The sequence below is a fragment of the Macaca thibetana genome, chromosome 2 (genome assembly GCF_024542745.1).
Source record: "Macaca thibetana thibetana isolate TM-01 chromosome 2, ASM2454274v1, whole genome shotgun sequence".
Taxonomy (NCBI): Eukaryota; Metazoa; Chordata; class Mammalia; order Primates; family Cercopithecidae; genus Macaca; species Macaca thibetana.
The window spans coordinates 14,292,489-14,311,257 of record NC_065579.1 but is presented as its reverse complement, the minus strand read 5'-3'; the positions used below and the strand labels follow the sequence as shown (position 1 = coordinate 14,311,257).

The 18,769-nt window shown below is 35.1% G+C and overlaps 1 protein-coding gene across 3 annotated transcripts in view; it reads left to right on the top strand.

Moving 5' to 3' along the window:
• The window catches only part of PDCD6IP (programmed cell death 6 interacting protein), a 72,906-nt gene extending 54,404 nt beyond the window's left edge, over nucleotides 1-18,502 (top strand). For all 3 annotated transcript variants that reach the window (XM_050777163.1, XM_050777157.1, XM_050777172.1), the window contains 6 exons: nucleotides 4,297-4,545; nucleotides 5,669-5,803; nucleotides 6,944-7,038; nucleotides 15,510-15,633; nucleotides 16,746-16,933; nucleotides 17,847-18,502. In XM_050777163.1, the coding sequence (XP_050633120.1) occupies nucleotides 4,297-4,545; nucleotides 5,669-5,803; nucleotides 6,944-7,038; nucleotides 15,510-15,633; nucleotides 16,746-16,933; nucleotides 17,847-18,021 (966 nt within the window). In that variant the 3' untranslated portion in view covers nucleotides 18,022-18,502. The remainder of the gene's footprint in view (nucleotides 1-4,296; nucleotides 4,546-5,668; nucleotides 5,804-6,943; nucleotides 7,039-15,509; nucleotides 15,634-16,745; nucleotides 16,934-17,846) is intronic.
• The last annotated feature ends 267 nt before the right edge of the window (nucleotides 18,503-18,769 follow it).

Below are 18,769 nucleotides of genomic sequence, written 5' to 3'. Positions count from 1 at the left end.
GGCTCACTGCAACCTCTGCCTCCTGGGTTCAAGCAGTTCTCCTGCCTAACCTCCCGAGTAGCTCTTTTTCTTTTTTCTTTTCTTTTCTTTTCTCTTTTTTTTTTTTTTTTTCTTTTCTTTTCTTTTCTTTTCTTTTCTTTTCTTTTCTTTTCTTTTCTTTTCTGAGATGGAGTCTTACTCTGTCACTCAGGCTGGAGTGCAGTGGTGCAATTTTGGCTCACTGCAACCTCTGCCTTCTGGGTTCAAACAGTTCTGCCTAGCCTCCTGAGTAGTTGGGACTACAGGTGTGCACCACCATGCCCAGCTAGTTTTTGTATTTTTAGTGGAGACGGGGTTTCACCATGTTGGCCAGGATGGTCTCGATCTCTTGACTTCATGATCCACCCGCCTTGGCCTCCCAAAGTGCTGGGATTACAGGCATGAACCACCGCTCCCAGACCATTGAGGGCATTTCTTATGTCTCATATTGTACTTGGTGCTGTTAAATGCTACAGAGGGTTTTAAATCTAAAACTGGGGTCAGGAAACTGGCTTGTGGGCCAAATCCAGCCTGCCTCTTCTCTTTGTATGGCCTATGAGCTAAGAATGAGTTTTACATTTTTTAAATGTGAAACTCATTTAAAAAAATGTAAAACTTTCTACTTCATTTTTTAAATGGCTGGAAAAAAATCAAAAGAATGTTTTAATATATGGGCTTTATATAAAATTCAGATTTCAGTGTTTGTTAATACATTTTTGTTGAAACATAGCTGCGCTCATTCATTTACACATTGTCTTTCACTCTGCAAAGCAGAGTTAAAGAGCTGCAACAGAGACTGTGGCCTACTGAGGCAAAAATATTTTCTGTTTGGTCCTTTACCAAAAAAGTTTGTAAGATTCTGATCTAAAAGACAAAGTATTGACAACCTAGGTGATGCCATTCCTGCCATTCTGTTTGACCTCATCTGCTGTTCTGCCTTTTGTTTACTATACTTTAGCCAGAGTGGCCTTTTTTTCTTTCCTTTGATCCTGCCAAGCTTGTGCCTGCCACAGGACTTATACATTTGCGTTTCCTTCTGTGCAGGGCTTTCTTCCCATTTCCGTGGCTATTACCTCTTTTTCATTAGTCTCAGATGTCACCTCTTCTCCATCTTTGTCATTGTCTACCCACATTATTCTATTTTTGTGTATTTGTTTAATCCTCCCCTTTGCATATTTATTTAATCCTCTCTGGTGTCCAAATGAAGGAAAAGACTGTTTTTGTTAGTAGTTGTGTCCATAGCATCTAGAACGGTACCCAAAACAAAAAGTATTTGTTTGAGTGATCATCACTGGCAGCCTAACTTAATAAAGGGATACATTTAATTGCAGTTGAAAGATAGCTGGAGCTGTATGTAAGAAATAAATACCCTAGGATTCTAATTATTTATATACTTTGATAACATGTTAAACCTCAAATTTGAATTTATAAGAAAATGTAGGCAGTGGTTTTCTTATTATCTTGGTCATTTGTGGAAGCAGTTTAATTCATTTTCTACTTCATTTACTCTGTTAAAATGAGGCCAGTGTCATATAATCTGAATTATGTTAAACTAGTATACTGTGTATGAAATTTTTTAAAAAGATGTTCATAATACAAGGGATCTCTATCTTTGTGTGGTAGTCCACAAGTTTGTTCATAAATTGGTTGTTTGAAATGGCATTTTTTTTTCCAGAAAGTTAGAATTATTGCATTTTTGAATATCACAGGATTTGTTAACTATTTGGCCCTCTGTAGCGTCTGGTTAGAAAGCTTCTGTATCCGTCTGGTTAGATACCATGGAAGTTGCGGTTAGCTTTTCTTCCTAATCTAGGTAATGTGATTGAATACTTACCCTTTGTTAGAAGTTATGTTGAGCACTTTATATAGATTATCTCAGTCTTCACAACAGTCCTGACATAGGTACTATTATGCCGATTTTGCAGTTGAGAAAATTGGATTTTCTAAGTAGTAACCTGTCCTTGATTGCACAGTAACTAAGTCCATTATGGTCTTTAAGGGAGTATAGTCAGAGTTGAAGTGTTTTTTTTTTTTTCCTATGCAATTACTTTTTTTCTATGTAATTACGTTTCACTTTGATAGACCATTAGTTCATTTGTTTCCTTATTCAAGTTTTGACTTAATCTTGTTTTTTGAGTGTGTAAATGTTCATGATTCAAAAGGTACATGCAGAAAGCCTCATTCCTTTTCCTTCTACTTCTTTCCTGTATATTTCCTGTAAGTAACCATATTTGTTAGTTTCTGGTTTGTCCTTACTGATTTTCTTTTTGCAAGAACAACAACAAACAAAAAACCCCCCAAAATTATGAATACATACATATACATATATACGTATTATATATGTGTATATTTATTTTCTGATTTTCCTTCTCTCTCACTCAAATTGCAGTATACTAGATATGCCTTTGTACCCTTTTTTTTTTCATTTAATAATATATCCTGGAAGTCACTTGGAAGAAAAGTTTTACTCACATCATCTAATATCAAGTTCTACTAGGTCTTTAAACAGACTTTGCCATATCCACCCAGGCATGATTCTTTCTCTTCCTCCTTCCTTTTAGAGTTTCTGTGGTTTGATGTTTTCTAGGAATCATGTTTCTCTTTCCACAGCCTTCTCCCCTGTACCCTCTTCTTTCTCTCACTCCCTTTCTCCTTCCCTTCCCCGTTCCTTCCTCTCTTCACCCCCTCCCCCTTCTCTTCCTTTCCCTTCCCCTTCTTTTCCTTTCACTTCCTTCCGTTTTAAAATTAGGATATTTAGGAGATAATGGGTGTAAATGAGGCCAAAAAGGAAATTCACCTACATTTAGAAGAAACCTTGAGTCTCTGGTCTTCACAAAGGGATGTTACATTGGACATTCCTATTAAGGAGCTAACTAAGACTGTGGAAGGAAGAGTAGGATAGGAATTTTTAGAAACAGGCATTTGGTAGGGGGATCCATGAGAATTGGAATTGCTGCTGGTAATGAGAAAGACGGGTGGAGACAGGGCTCATGGTGCCCTCTTCTTCCTTTGTCTTTCCTCCAATTTTCTTTCTATGAGCCTCATTGGGGCAAGCAGAATAGAGAGATTGGGTTGATGTTTTTCGTGGTGGTCCTAGCAAAGTATGAAGAGATGAGTGAAAGGGGCAACTTGAAAGTGCTCATTAGAAGGTGCTTGAACACTATTAATATGAAGGGGTGTTTATGAATCATGTGGGTATAGGTCAGAGAGTGTCTTGACTGAATACAAGAGATAAATCTCTATTTTGTTTTTGTGTTTTGTTTTGAGACAGGGTTTCTCTCTGTCACCCAGGCTGGAATGCAGTGGCATGATCATGGCTCACTGCAGCCTTGATCCCTTGGGCTAAAGCAATCCTCCTGTCTCAGCCTCTGAAGTAGCTGTGACTGCAGGTGCACACCATTGCGCCCAGCTAGTTTTTTTTTTTTTAATGTAGAAATGGGGTCTCACTTTGTTGCCTAGGCTGATCTCACTTTGTTGCCTAGGCTGGTCTCGAACTCCTAGGCTCAGGTGATCCTTCTGAAGTGCTGGGACTGCAGGCTCGAACCTCTACATCTGGCCTAAAACTCTTAATGATATTTGAAGAGAGGCACAAGAACCCTCTTACCTTCTTCCTCTCCCAGCGTATAAAATAGATGTGTGGTATATAGGTTTATATCTGTATCTTTCTCTCTTTCTTTCTCCATCTACCATGCTTGCTTCATAACTGTCTGTATTTCTATGTTCACCTCTATTTCTCTATGTCTCTCTCAGTCTCTCTAGGCAAAATAGGATATCTACTTACCTACAAAATCATACCTTCCCCTGCTTCACAACCATGGTCGGGAGGGAGTATAGTGTAGAGTGGCTAAGAGATTGGTTTTGTAATTAGTCAGACTTAGGTCTCAAATTTCACCTCTGCCCCATGGTAGCTCTATAACTATGTCACTTAATTTTTCTGAGACTCATTATCCCTATCTTTGAAATAGGGGTCATAAATATATATACCCCGTGGGGTATTGTAAGGAATACATAAAATTATATTTCTAAAGTGTTTAGCATGGTGCCTAACACATAAGAGTTCAGTAAATTGTAGCTGTTGCTATTGTTATTAATGCTGCTTTTGTTTTAATCTGAGTCAACTGAAGGTACAATGTCTGTCTATATAAACCTGACGTTCAATTTATATTTGGCTCTCTGAGAAACCATCTCTCTCTTAGCCCGAATGAACCTTTATATATTATTTCCTTTTTGAAATTTTTTTTTTTTCAGTTAAACTAAGGTGTCTTTTTTATTGTTTAGGTTGTAAATGTCTTAAAATCCTTATTGTCAAATCTTGATGAAGTAAAGAAGGAAAGAGAGGGTCTGGAGAATGACTTGAAATCTGTGAATTTTGACATGACAAGCAAGTTTTTGACAGCTCTGGCTCAAGATGGTGTGATAAATGAAGAAGCTCTTTCTGTTACTGAACTAGATCGAGTCTATGGAGGTCTTACAACTAAAGTCCAAGAATCTCTAAAGAAACAGGAAGGACTTCTTAAAAATATTCAGGTGAAATTCATATATTTAATAAGATCTATGTTTTAAAAATTACAGAAAGGATATGTCTGGACTAAACCTATATTCAATTAGGAAAATGACATTGGAGAATATCTGTAGTTAAGAGTAGAACTTAATACATGTGTATTTTGTAAAATTAAACTTGGCACATCAGTTTTATTTATATCTATGAAACAAAGTCATTTTTTTTTCTTTTTTTTGAGACGGAGTCTCGCTTTGTCACCTAGGCTGGAGTGCAGTGGCACGATCTTGGCTCACTGCAAGCTCCGCCTCCCGGGTTCCTGCCGTTCTCCTGCCTCAGCCTCTGGTGCCCGCCACCACGCCTGGTTAATTTTTTGTATTTTTAGTAGAGACGGGGTTTCACCATGTTAGCCAGGAGGGTCTGGATCTCCTGACCTCGTGATCCTTCCGCCTCAGCCTCCCAAAGTGCTGGGATTACAGGCGTGAGCCACCACGCCCTGCAGAAACAAAGTCATTTCTATGGCTAAAATGTTGCATATTACTTAGGAGTGCTTGATACTTCAGATATTTTTCATGGTTCCAAGTTTTTAATAGCTTTGGTTTTTTTCCATATAGGAGGAAAATCGAAATTAGTTGGAATTACTGATACCTTTAATTATATGGCTAACATACGTACAGACTTCAGTCATTTTTTTAAAAGATAATGCAAACTAAATATGTTGAGAAGTTTGAAGTTAGTGTTCGTGTTTACAGATAGGTAATTTGGACTAACAAAGACTTGAAATTTTGCTCTTTTAATAGTTAACGTGCAGAATTAAACTTGCATTTCTACTCCTAAATACTGTATCTATATATGATATAAAATATTCCAAAAGGTAAAATAATTTTCATGTTATATTTTTTGCAAGTGTTATATACTAATAGAAATCCATGGTCATTATTGGTTGTTTTGACTCCTATTGGATTTTTGAAATTTTTACTTAAGAAAGATTTAAAGCATAATGAGACTTCAAAAGAGTATACTAGGTAATTCTAGTAATTTTGGATATGTATTTAATTACATATGATTTTCATAATTGGAAAAGATCAATAAAAATGTTATGAGCTATATTTTATAAATAAATGTAAATACATAAATCTTTCTTTTAACAAGGTCTCACATCAGGAATTTTCGAAAATGAAACAATCTAATAATGAAGCTAACTTAAGAGAAGAAGTTTTGAAGAATTTAGCTACTGCATATGACAACTTTGTTGAACTGGTAGCTAATTTGAAGGAGGGCACAAAGGTATGAAGTACATGCAAAAGGAATCATAGCTAGCAAGTACAGATGTGAACGTATAGTTTGGAAGTTAAATGGTATTTCCAGTTGAACCAAATTACTCTTTGCCTGGAATTTTAGCTTTAACGCTATTGTCTCTGCGAAGTTTGTTGTAGGAGGGAGAAAGCTTAATGAAGGTGGCAACATTTCATGGGATTGCATATTTCAACTGGTAGAAAAGGGGTATAAATATTCGAGGTAGCAGGAATTAGCAGAGATGTCAGTGACACCTTTTTAAGGGATAGGAAGTTGACTGATGAATTTTGAGAGGACAGGAGTATTGACTAATTTGGGGACTGATTTGTGATAGAAAAGGTGGGGGGCATGACTTTTATATTCTGTGTGGTGGTTTGCTGAGGACAGACTTGTGGCCTGCCCAAGCGTCAAGAGGGCTTGCTAAATATGTAAGTACTTTCTTGTCTTGTCCTTTAAAAAGTTTAGGGAATTTGCTTATATTTCTTTTTACCAATTACTTTGTTTTTGAGGGAGCAGTGACTTTTAAGTTTTTTCAGATGCATAATTCCTTTTGGTACTTAACTTCGTAATACTCACTGAATAAAGTTACCTTGATACAAATACAGTAGGTAAAATGTAAAACCCTCTGAAGAAAGGGTGAAAATACTGCAAAGCCTTCCAAATAGGATAGTAAAATGCCGTTTTAATTTGGTTTAAAATGCTTTGTTTAAATAGGTAAGCTGAGAAAACCCTCCAGAGAGCCTTTAGAAATTCTTTTAAGGGTTTCTGAAGTGTGCTTGCATTTCTGTAGTGAATATGAAAACCTAATCCTTCCACTTAAATAGGTTTAATGTTATTAAGTAATTGACTTTTCTCTAGGAATTAGGAAGATTTTCATGATCATGAAACTTTTAACTTGTTACGTTTTTGATGATAATGTTCTGTAAAAATGATTTTATTTTTATTTTCTCTAGGAATCTTGGATCACATTTAATATTAAGTTGTTGGGCCTAGTAAATTGTATGAATGTATCTCATGCAGATTTCAGTTCTTCGGCTTTAACTATCATTGACAAATTAGCTTTAGATCACATTACTCTCTGAATTAAAAAATTGTTCTTGTTCATTACTTGTATTTGTTCTTTGCTTATAGTTTTACAATGAGTTGACTGAAATCCTGGTCAGGTTCCAGAACAAATGCAGTGATATAGTTTTTGCGCGGAAGACAGAAAGAGATGAACTCTTAAAGTAAGTCTGTTTTGTGTATCAAATTGTACTTAAAGAATTTTCTTTTAAAAAATCATGTAGAGACTTTTGGTGTGAATTTGGTAATATGAGATAGCAATTTCCCTCCTTTTCTCCTGGAAGAAGGAACTAGATCGAGTATTTTACAAAGCAACAAGCAAACAGCTGCACAATCTGGGAATGAAAGGATGAAAAGAAGCAGAAACTCTAGATGCAGGAAGTACAGTGAGGTCACAGAAATGATAAAACAGTTCAGGTGGCAGATCTCAGGAAGTGCCAGTAAATACAAGCAATTTAGTTTGAACTAGCAAGTAGGTTCCTTACATAAAACTACAGCTATAGAACATGGAGGAGACAGCATGAATAGCTCGGAGAATACCAGCAAAATCACTTTTAGAAGGAGGCTGCTGAGAAAGCAGGGCCAGTTAACATACAGCTCATTTCCTGCTGAGTAATCAATACAGAGTAGCACAGTGCTGATAAAAGGTAAAAAACATTAACAAAATTTAATAAAACTTCATAGATGAAGAACATTTACCAAAATAATATTGCCACAGAATAGATGAAAATTATGAGCAAACATCTGACCATGAACTAAACAACAACAACAAATGCAAGAAGGCAGTCATTCTAAGGCCGGGGTCCCCAGTCCTGGGGCCATGGACTGGTACTGGTTCGTGGCCTATTAGGAACTGGGCTGGACAGCAGGAGGTGGGTGGCAGGCAGGCAGGTGGCTGGGCGAGTATTACTGCCTGAGTCCCACCTCCTGTCAGATCAGCCACAGCATTAGATTCTCATAGGAGCGCAAACACTATTGCGAACTGCCCATGTAAGGGATCTAGGTTGTGCGCTCCTTGTGAGACTCTGACTAATGCCTGATGATCTGAGGTGGGACAGTTTCATCCTGAAATCATCTCCCGCTCCCCTGTGGAAAAATTGTCTTCCACGAAACTGGTCCCTGGTGCCAAAAAGGTTGGGGACTGCAAGCACTCCAAGGAACACTTTGAGCAGAAATTCCAGAACTGCAGGAATATGGTAAGAAAACAGGAAGTGATAAGATGTGAGGTGTAAGAATTCAGGAAAGAAGTAGAAGGGAAGAATAAAACCATCACGAAATGGGAAGGAGCACAAAGGGCAAATAAATGCTGAAGAACACACAGGAACACAGAGTAGAAATTAGGAAATTAAAATGAAATCAAAGTCAAGAAAGAATTACAAAGGATTAGAGAGAAGATGGGCACAGAAGACCTAATATATGCAAAATTGAATTTCTCTCAAGAAAAACCAGACAGAGCAGTTATTTAACGTTCTCTAAACAGAACACTTAATGATACTCAAGAACATTTTCTTGAAGTAAGTGAAGGTTGTTGAAAGAGTGTATCATATGGTAGGGGAAAATGATCAAGAACTGTCAGCTTCAAGGCATATAAATTATTGGCCTTAAAAGATAATGGCAGAATCCTTTAGCAGTCAGGCAAAACAAGTCAATTTATAAAAAGGCGAAAAAAATTAGGCTGAAAGCACTGTATGCTAGAAGAGAGTGGAGTGATTGCTGTAATCTCAAGGATAGTAAATATGAGTTAAAGATTTTATATAGTAAATACAAGCTAAAGATTTTATATCCAAACTGTACTTCGGGTACATAAAAAACCATCATAAATAAATAAACATATGCATTCAACATACTTTTGATTTAAAATGTCAGTAGCTTTTCATTTGGAATTAAACAAGTTGATCCTAAAGTTCATATTCATTAGTAATAAATATAAAGAGCTGAAGGAATCTTATACTGATGACCCTTTCAGGCAACTAGATCTTTATTCATCTCTCTGTTCATATTCATGAACAGAGAATGAACATGTTCATGTTCATTCACCTCTCTGCTCATGTTCATGAGAGAAGTTACCATTTTCTTCTAAGAAAGAGCAGGTCAGTTGCTTTTAGAATATTTCTGCTAAACCTATAAAAAGCAAATAAATAGAATGTTTTAAAAATGTTCTAAATGTTTAAAAAAAAAAAGATTTTTTTTTTTTTTTTTTTTTAAAAAGACGGAGTTTTGCTCTGTCACCCAGGCTGGAGTGCAATCATGCAATCTTGTCTCACTGCAACCTCCGCCTCCTGGATTCAAGCAATTCTCCTGCCTCAGCTTCCCGAGTAGCTGGCATTACAGGTGTGCACCACCACGCCTGGCTAATTTTTGTATATTTAGTAGAGACAGGGTTTCACCATGTAGGCCAGGCTGGTCTCGAACTCCTGACCTCAGGTGATCGGGATTACAGGTGTGAGCCACCCCCACAGCCTAAAAAAAGATGAGTATTCTCCATATTAGTCTTAATGATAAAAAATCTAACAAAAATTAATACAAAACAGTCTACAGACCAGTTTCAGTTATGAATATGGATGCAAAAGTCCTAAATAAAGTATTTGACAGTAATAGTCACCAGGACGTTAAAAAAGAATTATTGACAAGGGGGGGGGGCGTTTATTCCAGTATTCAGTATTCAGTGTTTTCATATCAAAGGAAGGATCACTGGTTTGTCTTAATAGATGAGGCAGAAGCATTTGAGAAAATGAGTGTTCTGATACTCAGTACAATAAGAATAGATAGAAGATAGATACTTCCATAACATGAAAATATATATATGTTTGTGTGTGTGTATATTTCTGCCCAAAACTCAGTATAGTGATTAATGGAGAAGCACTATAAAGAGTTCCCTCTCAAGTCAAGAACAGAAAACAAATACCACTATCAGCACTATTTTTAAATACTGTACTGCAGTACCAGCCAAGGCAATCACATGAGAGAGAAATTAAAAAATTGGAAAGGAAGAAGTAAAACTAGCACTATTTACAGACATTATGATTGTACAACTACTTGAAAACCCAAGAAAACCCCAAAACTCTGCAAATAATAAAATAATTATTACTGAAGTTGTTGATCATAAATATAATTTGTAGAAATCAGTGACTTTCATGTAAATAAGCCTTTAGAAGATAAGATGGAGGAAGAGACCCGTTTAAAATAGCAACAAAAAAGATAAAATATAAGTTTATAATATTTGAGATCTATGTGAAGAAAACACTATTTCAAGGACACAAAAGAAGACTTGAGCAAGTTAAAAAACATGTTCTTGGATAGGATGACTCAACTTCATAAAGATGTCAATTCTAAGTTAACTTATACTTCAGCTGGGCGTGATGGCATGCACTTCTAGTCCCAGCTACCTGGGAGATTGAAGTGGGAGGATGGTTTGAGCCCTAGGGTTCTAGGTTGTAGTGAGCTATGATTGTACCTGTAAATAGCCAGTGTACTCCAGTCTGGGCAACAGTGAGACCCTATATCTAATAACAAACATAAATAAAGAAAGAAACATATGCATTCAACATACTTTTGATTAAAAATGTCAGCAGCTTTTCATTTGGAATTAGACAAGTTGATCCTAAAGTTCAAGTAGAAAAAGAAACAAGGTCAGCCAGGAAAACAGTAAAAAGAATAGTGAAGGGATACTAGTTCTACCAGATATTAAGGTATATAATACCATGTTTAATTAAAACACAGTGATGCTGGTACATGATTAGACAAAGACAGAATAGAAAATAGAAATAGATTCAAATACATATGTGAATTTAGTGTAAAAGATCTTCAGCCAACCAGAAGAGGTTGTGGACAACTGCCCAGCCATTTAGAAAATAAAAGTTATCTTTATACCAAAGTAATTCTGAGTGGACCAAACTTGAAATTTGTAAATGATATATAAGGTGTAAAATAGAATGGAGAATTCCTTAATAAAGCTGGGATGGGCAGCATCTAATAACTCCTACTTAAATTCCAGAAGGTATTAAAAAAAAAGAATAAGTTCCTTACAGAAATATGGTAAACAGAGTCAGGATATAACAAATTGGGAATCCAATATTTGAAACTTATTCACAGGCAAAAGGCTAATTTACTTTATTTAGAAAAGAACTAGAAATCAATGAGAAGAAAACCCCATAGAAAACTGAGGAAAAGACAAACAGAATTTTGCAGACGAGGAACTATAAATGGCTCTTAAATAAATGAAATAAAAAAAAGAATGCCCTCATTCATTATAAAATACAAATTAAAATTAGTCTGAAATAATATTTTTCAGTTTGGCAAGAATCCGAAAGTTTGATAACATGCTTTGTTGTCACATGTTGGAGAAATAGATTTTATATTGCCGTGAGAATACACAATGGTGCAATCCTTGTGTTGGGCAGTTTAGCTGTAAAGAATAAGACTACTAACGCAAACATCCTTTAATCCAGCTATTCTGTTTTTGGGAATCTATTCTGAGGATATATTAGAATATGCTAGAAATGACATATTTATGAGCTTATTCATTTCTGCATTGCAAATAGCAGTAAAAAAGTAGAAACAAAGTGACCAGGGCTGCTGAAATAAAGCTATACTTGTATAGTGAAATGCTGTGCAGCTATTTTAAAAAACAGGATGTTTTCAATTTACTGATATGGAAAGATCTTCAAGATAGTTATGGTAAAAAGATGCAGAACAGTGTGTAGAGTATGCTTTGTGTAAAAAGGAAGAAAATAATAAACATAGAAATTGACTTGTTTATGCACAAGGAAGCTCTGGATATTCTAAGGAAGAAAGATTGGAATATTGTCATTTTAAATATTTTATAATTCATATATCTAAAAATCAGGTTTGTTGCTATTTGTGTGTATATTTATTGTATACACTTGTCAAATATTTTCAGCTCAGTGATTGAAAGGTGAATGAAAGATGGAAAAGTAGGCCATATAATATTAGCTTTTGAATATCTGAGAGTTTATTTTGTTAGTCATTGTTAATACTCAAGGCCAAAATAGTTTGAAATCTTACGGAATATAATGTATACTGGAAAAGTATACATAAGTGTATATCTTGTTGAATGTTCACAAACTGAGTACACCCAGGCAAGCAGCACTTAGATCAATACACAGAAAATTCTCAGCACCCTAAAAGCATTGTTAATGCATCCACCCAGTCAGTCTTTCTTTATCTTTCTCTTCCAGGGCAACCACTATCCTAACTTGTGAGAGAACATAGATTACTTTCTCCTGTTTTTGCATTGCATATAAATAGAATCACATATGATGTACTCTTCTATGACTGGCTTTTATTCTACATTATATTTGTGAGATTCATCAGTATAAGTTGTGTGTATTTGTAGATCTTTTATTCTCAATTCTGTATATATTTTATGTGAATATACAAGTTGTTTATTCTGTTGAATATTTTGAGTAGTTGCTAGTTTTTTGAGCTTTTGTAAATAGTGCTTGCATGAATGTTGTAAATCACTGCTGTCCAATATTGCTGGTAGCAGTAAAAATACAGAAACAAGTCAAATGTCTGGTTCTGGTTAATTAAATAAAACTATATCTATATGGTGAAGTACTATGCAGTGACATATGCAATGGAAAATGTAAAATTTGTAGTAGCTGTAGTTAAAAAACAGGTGAAATTAATTTCAGTATTTCATTTAACCCAGTATGTCCAAAGTATTATCATTTTAACATATAATCAATGTAAAATTATAAATGAGAGATATTTTACTTTTTTTCATACTAAGTCTTAGAAATCTAATGTGTGTGTGTTGTTTTTTTTGGGTGAGATAGAGTCTTGCTCTGTCGCTTAGGCTGGAGTGCAGTGGTATGACCTCGGCTCACTGCAACCTCTGCCTCCTGGGTTCAAGCAGTTCTCTGCTTCAGCCTCCCGAGTAGCTGGGTTTACAAGCGCCCACCACCAAGCCCGACTAATTTTTGTATTTTTAGTAGAGACGGGGTTTCACCATCTTGGCCAGGCTGATCTTGAACTCCTGACCTCGTGATCCACTTGCCTTGGCCTCCCAAAGTGCTGGGATTACAGGCGTGAGCCACCGTGCCCAGTTTAATGTGTATTTTATACTTACAACACATCTCAATTCAGACTAGCCACATTTCAGATGTTTGATAGCTATATGTGGCTAGTGGTTACTGTATTAGACAGTACATGCTTTTGGTGAGCATGTTATATGCAGTGCTGTTGGGTATATATCTAGGTCAAAGGATATGTGTATGCTTAGTTGGTATTTCAAATAGTTTTCCAATGCGATTGTACTAATTTATATTCCTCCTAGCAATATCTGAGAGTTCTGGTTGCTCCACATTTTTGCCCTTAGCTATATTCTGCTGGGTTTGTAGTATTATCTCATTGTATGAGTTTAATTTTCATTTTCCTGATGACTAATATGTCCTTTTTATATGCTTATTAGCTGGAGGCTTTGCTTTTTAATTTCTGTTTTCATTGAAATCTTTCATCAGAAATTTAAAGAGTTTAAGAAGAATGAGTGTTTTACTCTGAGCTTTACTTTCTTTTTACTAATGGTTTCAAAACCATTGTCAGATTGTTGGGCATAGGAATACTGGTGGCATTTTTTTAATATCTTTTTGCTCTTTTATATTATTGGTTTTATTTAATAGCATTGATTTATATCTTTTGTAAGTGGCTAGGAAATTATCATTTGCCCTATAAATGTGTTATTTACTGCATCCATCCCTAGAGTTTATCAAAGGAAAAAAGGTATTGTGTTAAAGCTTTATAATATATATATATTTTAGATATTTCCAAATCTGACCTTTCAGAATTTTGATATTAAAAACTTATTAATAAATAATAAGCAGTTATTTACTTGTATTAAGAAGTAGCTTTTTTTTTTTTTTGATGAATGTATACTAGTTTTCTTTATGTCTGGAGTGATTGGGGCCCTTCTTGAGAGGGAAGTTGGGATGCGGACAATGTTGGGCTTTGCTGTTATTTGTTAAATCAGGGCAAAAGGTACTGTCTCAGACATTTTGGGACATGTCATATTTACTTCTCTGTGTACATTAATCAGTGCAGTGAAAAGATGATTGACATCATGTATTACATGGAGTGCATTTTACCTTAGGTATTGTTTAGTGTGGTTTTGGGATGAATTTCAAATTACTGTTAGAGAAGACAAAATTTTCTAATTTTTAGTACTAAATTGTAAGAGTATTTTCAGCAATATGTCTTTCATGAGTTTACCTTAGTGACAGGTCATGTGTTATCTTTTAACATAAAATATCTCAATGCCACATTTCTTTGAATATCTTCAGAAAGTTTTTATCTAGAAATTTGCATAATGGTTTGCATAAAAGGTTAGCTTTTTCATCTGTTTTACTTTGTATAAACACTGATAAAGTGATTAAAACACTGGCTACATAACTATGAGTCATTGTAGTTTTCTGATAACTTTTAGATAGATGATGTTAGGAGTTTTTAAAATCCAGGGACTACCTTTTATTAGAGGGTGGGCAGTCTTTTAGGATTACTTGCCCAGTTTGACATGTTTCTTACTCTAGCTATAACTGTGATCTCTGAAAATGTTTACTTTTTTCCCCTAGTCTTCAGAAATAGAAAAAAGATACAACTTCATTTTATTAAACAGTAGGAAGAAAGAGGATTTAGATTCTAGTCAAGAATAGAAATGTAGTATATTTTATTTTTTTCAGTTTTTGTTATATTGATAAATAATTGTACATATTATGGGGTACATGTGATACTTTGATCATGAATACAATGTGTAATAATCAAATCAGGGTAATTAGGATATTCATCACATATTTGTGGGGCACATGTGATATTTTGATACATGAATACAATGTATAATAATCAAATCAGGGTAATTAGGATATTCCTCATCTCAAACGTTTACCGTTTCTTTGTGTTGGGAACATTCCAAATCTTCTAGCTATTTAGAAATACACAATAAATTACCATTAACTATCATCACCCTATGGTGCTATTAAACACTAGAACTTATTTATTCTATCTGACTGTATTTTTGTACCCATTATCCAACCTCTCTTGATCCCCACCCCCTACTCTTCCTTGACTCTAGTAACCATCATTCTACTCTCTGTCTCCTTGTTTTTAGCTCACACATATGAATGAGAACATGCAATTGTCTTTCTGTGCCTGGCTTATTTCGCTTAACATAATGTCCTCCAGTTCCATCCGTGTTGCTGGAAATGACAGAATTTCATTTTTTTTATGGCTGAATAATATTCCCTTGCATATATATACTACACTTTATCCATTTATCTGCTGATGGACACTTAGGTTGCATTCATATCTTGGCTGTTGGAAGTGCTGCAACAAACATGGGAATATAGATACCTCTTCAATATATGGATATCCTTTCTTTTGGATATATACCCAGCAGTGGGATTGCTGGATCATATGGTAGATCTAGTTTTAGTTTTTTGAGGGACCTCCATACTGTTTTCCATAGTCGCTGTACTAATTTGAAATGTAGTATATTTTAAAATGCCATCATTGTTTGGAATCTGTTTTCTATGTTTCGTGTATGAAGAAAAGAAAAGCTGGTATTTTATGTGTGTTCATTGTTTTCTATCATGTTAATTTTTAACACTTTGTCTTTGATAAGGGACTTGCAACAAAGCATTGCCAGAGAACCTAGTGCTCCTTCAATTCCTACACCTGCATATCAGTCCTCGCCAGCCGGAGGACATGCACCAACTCCTCCAACTCCAGCGCCAAGAACCATGCCGGTTAGTAGGCAAATAAATATTTTAAACAGAGGTTTTACATTAGTGATGATTACTTGTTTTAATGGATAAAACATGGTTTACATAGGAAGGATCTAGTGGTTACCACCTGCATCAGGTAACCAACCTCCTGATATTTTGCGATATGTAAAACACAGCATCATTCAAGAATTCTTAACCAAAAAAATGCTTAACCCGAATCTAATCAAGCCCTTAAACAAACTTTCTGTTTACAGCAAATAAAACAAATGATAAAATGAGAAGTTAAATTATGCCATTAGGAAACAATTGGACAAATCTATCACATGGGACATTTATATGAAATAACTGAGTTGATCTTTTCTAAAAGTGAGTGTCATAGGTTTTAAAAAAAGGGCATATTCTAGATGAAAAGAGATGAAAGTTTCCTTACAATCAAATGCAATATATGAACTTTGAGTTGATTTTGGTTTATAAAAATAGCTATATGAGCTTTTTTGTGTTAATTAGGGAAAATGGAATTTGGAGTGGATATTTGATGACATTGGGGAATAGCATTAGTTTTTTAAGGATGAAAATGGTATTGTGATTATGTAGGATAATATCCTTATGAGAACTTGAGTGCTGAAGTCTTTAGGGCTAGTGTCATGAAGTTTGCAACTTACTTCAAACGATTCTGCAAATATATATGGATGTAGTTATAGATAAAGCAGAAACGGCAAATGTTAATAGTTATTGAATTTCATTGGCAGATGTGTGATTATTTTATATATTATTCTTTTAAAATTTTCTGGTGTTTGACATTTTTCATATAGAGTTTGGGGACTGGGAGGAGATGATGGTAGTAAACAGTACCTGTGCTGCTTTCTTCCACCTCAAATGTCCAGCCACTCAGGAAGCAGTAAATGATTAAATATTAGGCACCAGGAAAAGAGCAGTGGCTATGGAGTTTCCACAGATTGGAGAATTATTCAACTATGATATATTTCTATAGTAATAAGCCAGTATTTAAGAATGGGAATTAAAAATATATTTGGTTGGATTCTAGAGTTTCTCATATGTCCTTATTAATTTTAATTAATAGCAATTTGAGAGAAATGAAACATTTTATAGTCAATGCTTACTTTTTCTTATAGCCTACTAAGCCCCAGCCCCCAGCCAGGCCTCCACCACCTGTGCTTCCAGCAAATCGAGCTCCTTCTGCTACTGCTCCAGCTCCAGTGGGGGCTGGGACTGCTGCACCAGCTCCATCACAAACACCTGGCTCAGCTCCTCCTCCACAGGCCCAGGGACCACCCTATCCCACCTATCCAGGATATCCTGGGTAAGGCTTCAACATCATGTATCCCAAGTTGGCTAATATTGTTTCTAGGCTCTGGCTAACCTGTTAAAAACAGGGTCACCCCTTCTACAAATGGAAGTGTCATGAATGAATAAGCTGCACTGTCAGCTTATCCAGAAATGAAAATAATGTTATGGTCACTTACATAAATAGCTATTTCCTAGGCTTTTAAAATTTGTTTTTATACTTTACATATTGGGTTTATATTAAATAATCTCTTCTGTATAGAGTTCAGTAGGTGTTTCCTTGGACTTTAGGTGATAAACAGGTACCTTTTCTGAGCGTAGCATAGCAAAACTGATAAGGCCTTATTTACATCCCTGTACTTAGAATACTTGGCATTTAATAAACAGTTGAATAGAAATTTATCTAATTATGGGTTGCACTTTCTTAAAGGTTAACCTCTGTGATAATTTCTTAATCTTAAAAATCCAAACATTTGACTACCTTTTAAGGTGTGCTCTAAATTTTACTTAGTAAGTACATGTTGTCTTCCAAATATTAGAACTTTTAAAGTTGTAAATTTATGTACATCACAGTGAATATTGAATATTGTGGAAGAGGAATGTATTTAGATGACTAGTTTTGCCACGTTAAAATGAAGGGTCTCCATAGTTTTTCTTTCTTTTAATACTTGAATATTTAATCTTATTTTCTTCGGTATTTTTTTGGATAGTATTAAACACTTGGTACTCTTTTGTTGTAATTAAGAACAGGATAGGAATGCTTTTCTCTGACAAGTGCCTTGAAACAGTTTTTCTCTCTCCACTGTTCTTTAATAGACTAACAAATAGAAATGACTTTCATGAAAAAGTAGTTCTAGAATAATTATTGTTTTATTTTTTAGTATTTGATTTACCAATCAAGTTTTTTTTTGTTTTCTTCTCCCTATCAGGTATTGCCAAATGCCCATGCCCATGGGCTATAATCCTTATGCATATGGCCAGTATAATATGCCATATCCACCAGTGTATCACCAGAGCCCTGGACAGGCTCCATACCCAGGACCCCAGCAGCCTTCATACCCCTTCCCTCAGCCCCCACAGCAGTCTTACTATCCACAGCAGTAATATGTCTGCTCAGCAGCTCAGCTGATTCAGATCAGAGGGAAAGAAATACCAACCCTGCAATAAGTGTACTAAACTCTACGCTCTGGTTAATGTAATGTACTCTCCTGGACTGAATGCAGTGTATAATTTCTGTCTACAGCTAGAAGCTGTGCCCCACTTCCACATTTGATTACACATGTGAGATTTGCTGCTGTTGCAGTATAAACACTAGGTATAATAGGATTTGAAATTGTATTACAGTTCATAAAAATTGAAAATGAGAAATTAAACCTGCAAGTGAAACATTTGAAACTATTATACTTTCTACATAAGACACGGTTGGGACATCAGATACTTACAAAGATGGTTTAAGTATGGATACTCGAGAAAATTAAGTTTTCTTTCCCTTTGGTTTATTGATTTGGTTTAATTTCCATTATGCTATTTTGCATAATCAAGGCATTGTAAATCTTATAATTTTAAAATAAATTACTTAAGAACAGTTGTCATTGTTATGTTTTGTTATTGATTCTCATTACTGTCTAATTTTTTTTTTCTGGTATTAGTCTCATTTTGTATGTATATGAGTTAAACATATACTGTTTTTTAAGTGCATGAATAGTACAAGTTATTATCAAGGACGTTTTATAGGGAAACCAAAAGAATAGTATCATAGTTTATCTTTCATATGCTGATTAGTAAACGACTTTTGACATTTATTTTAAAAAGTCCTATAATGTGGAAGAAACAAGCAATTGCTACCAAAGAT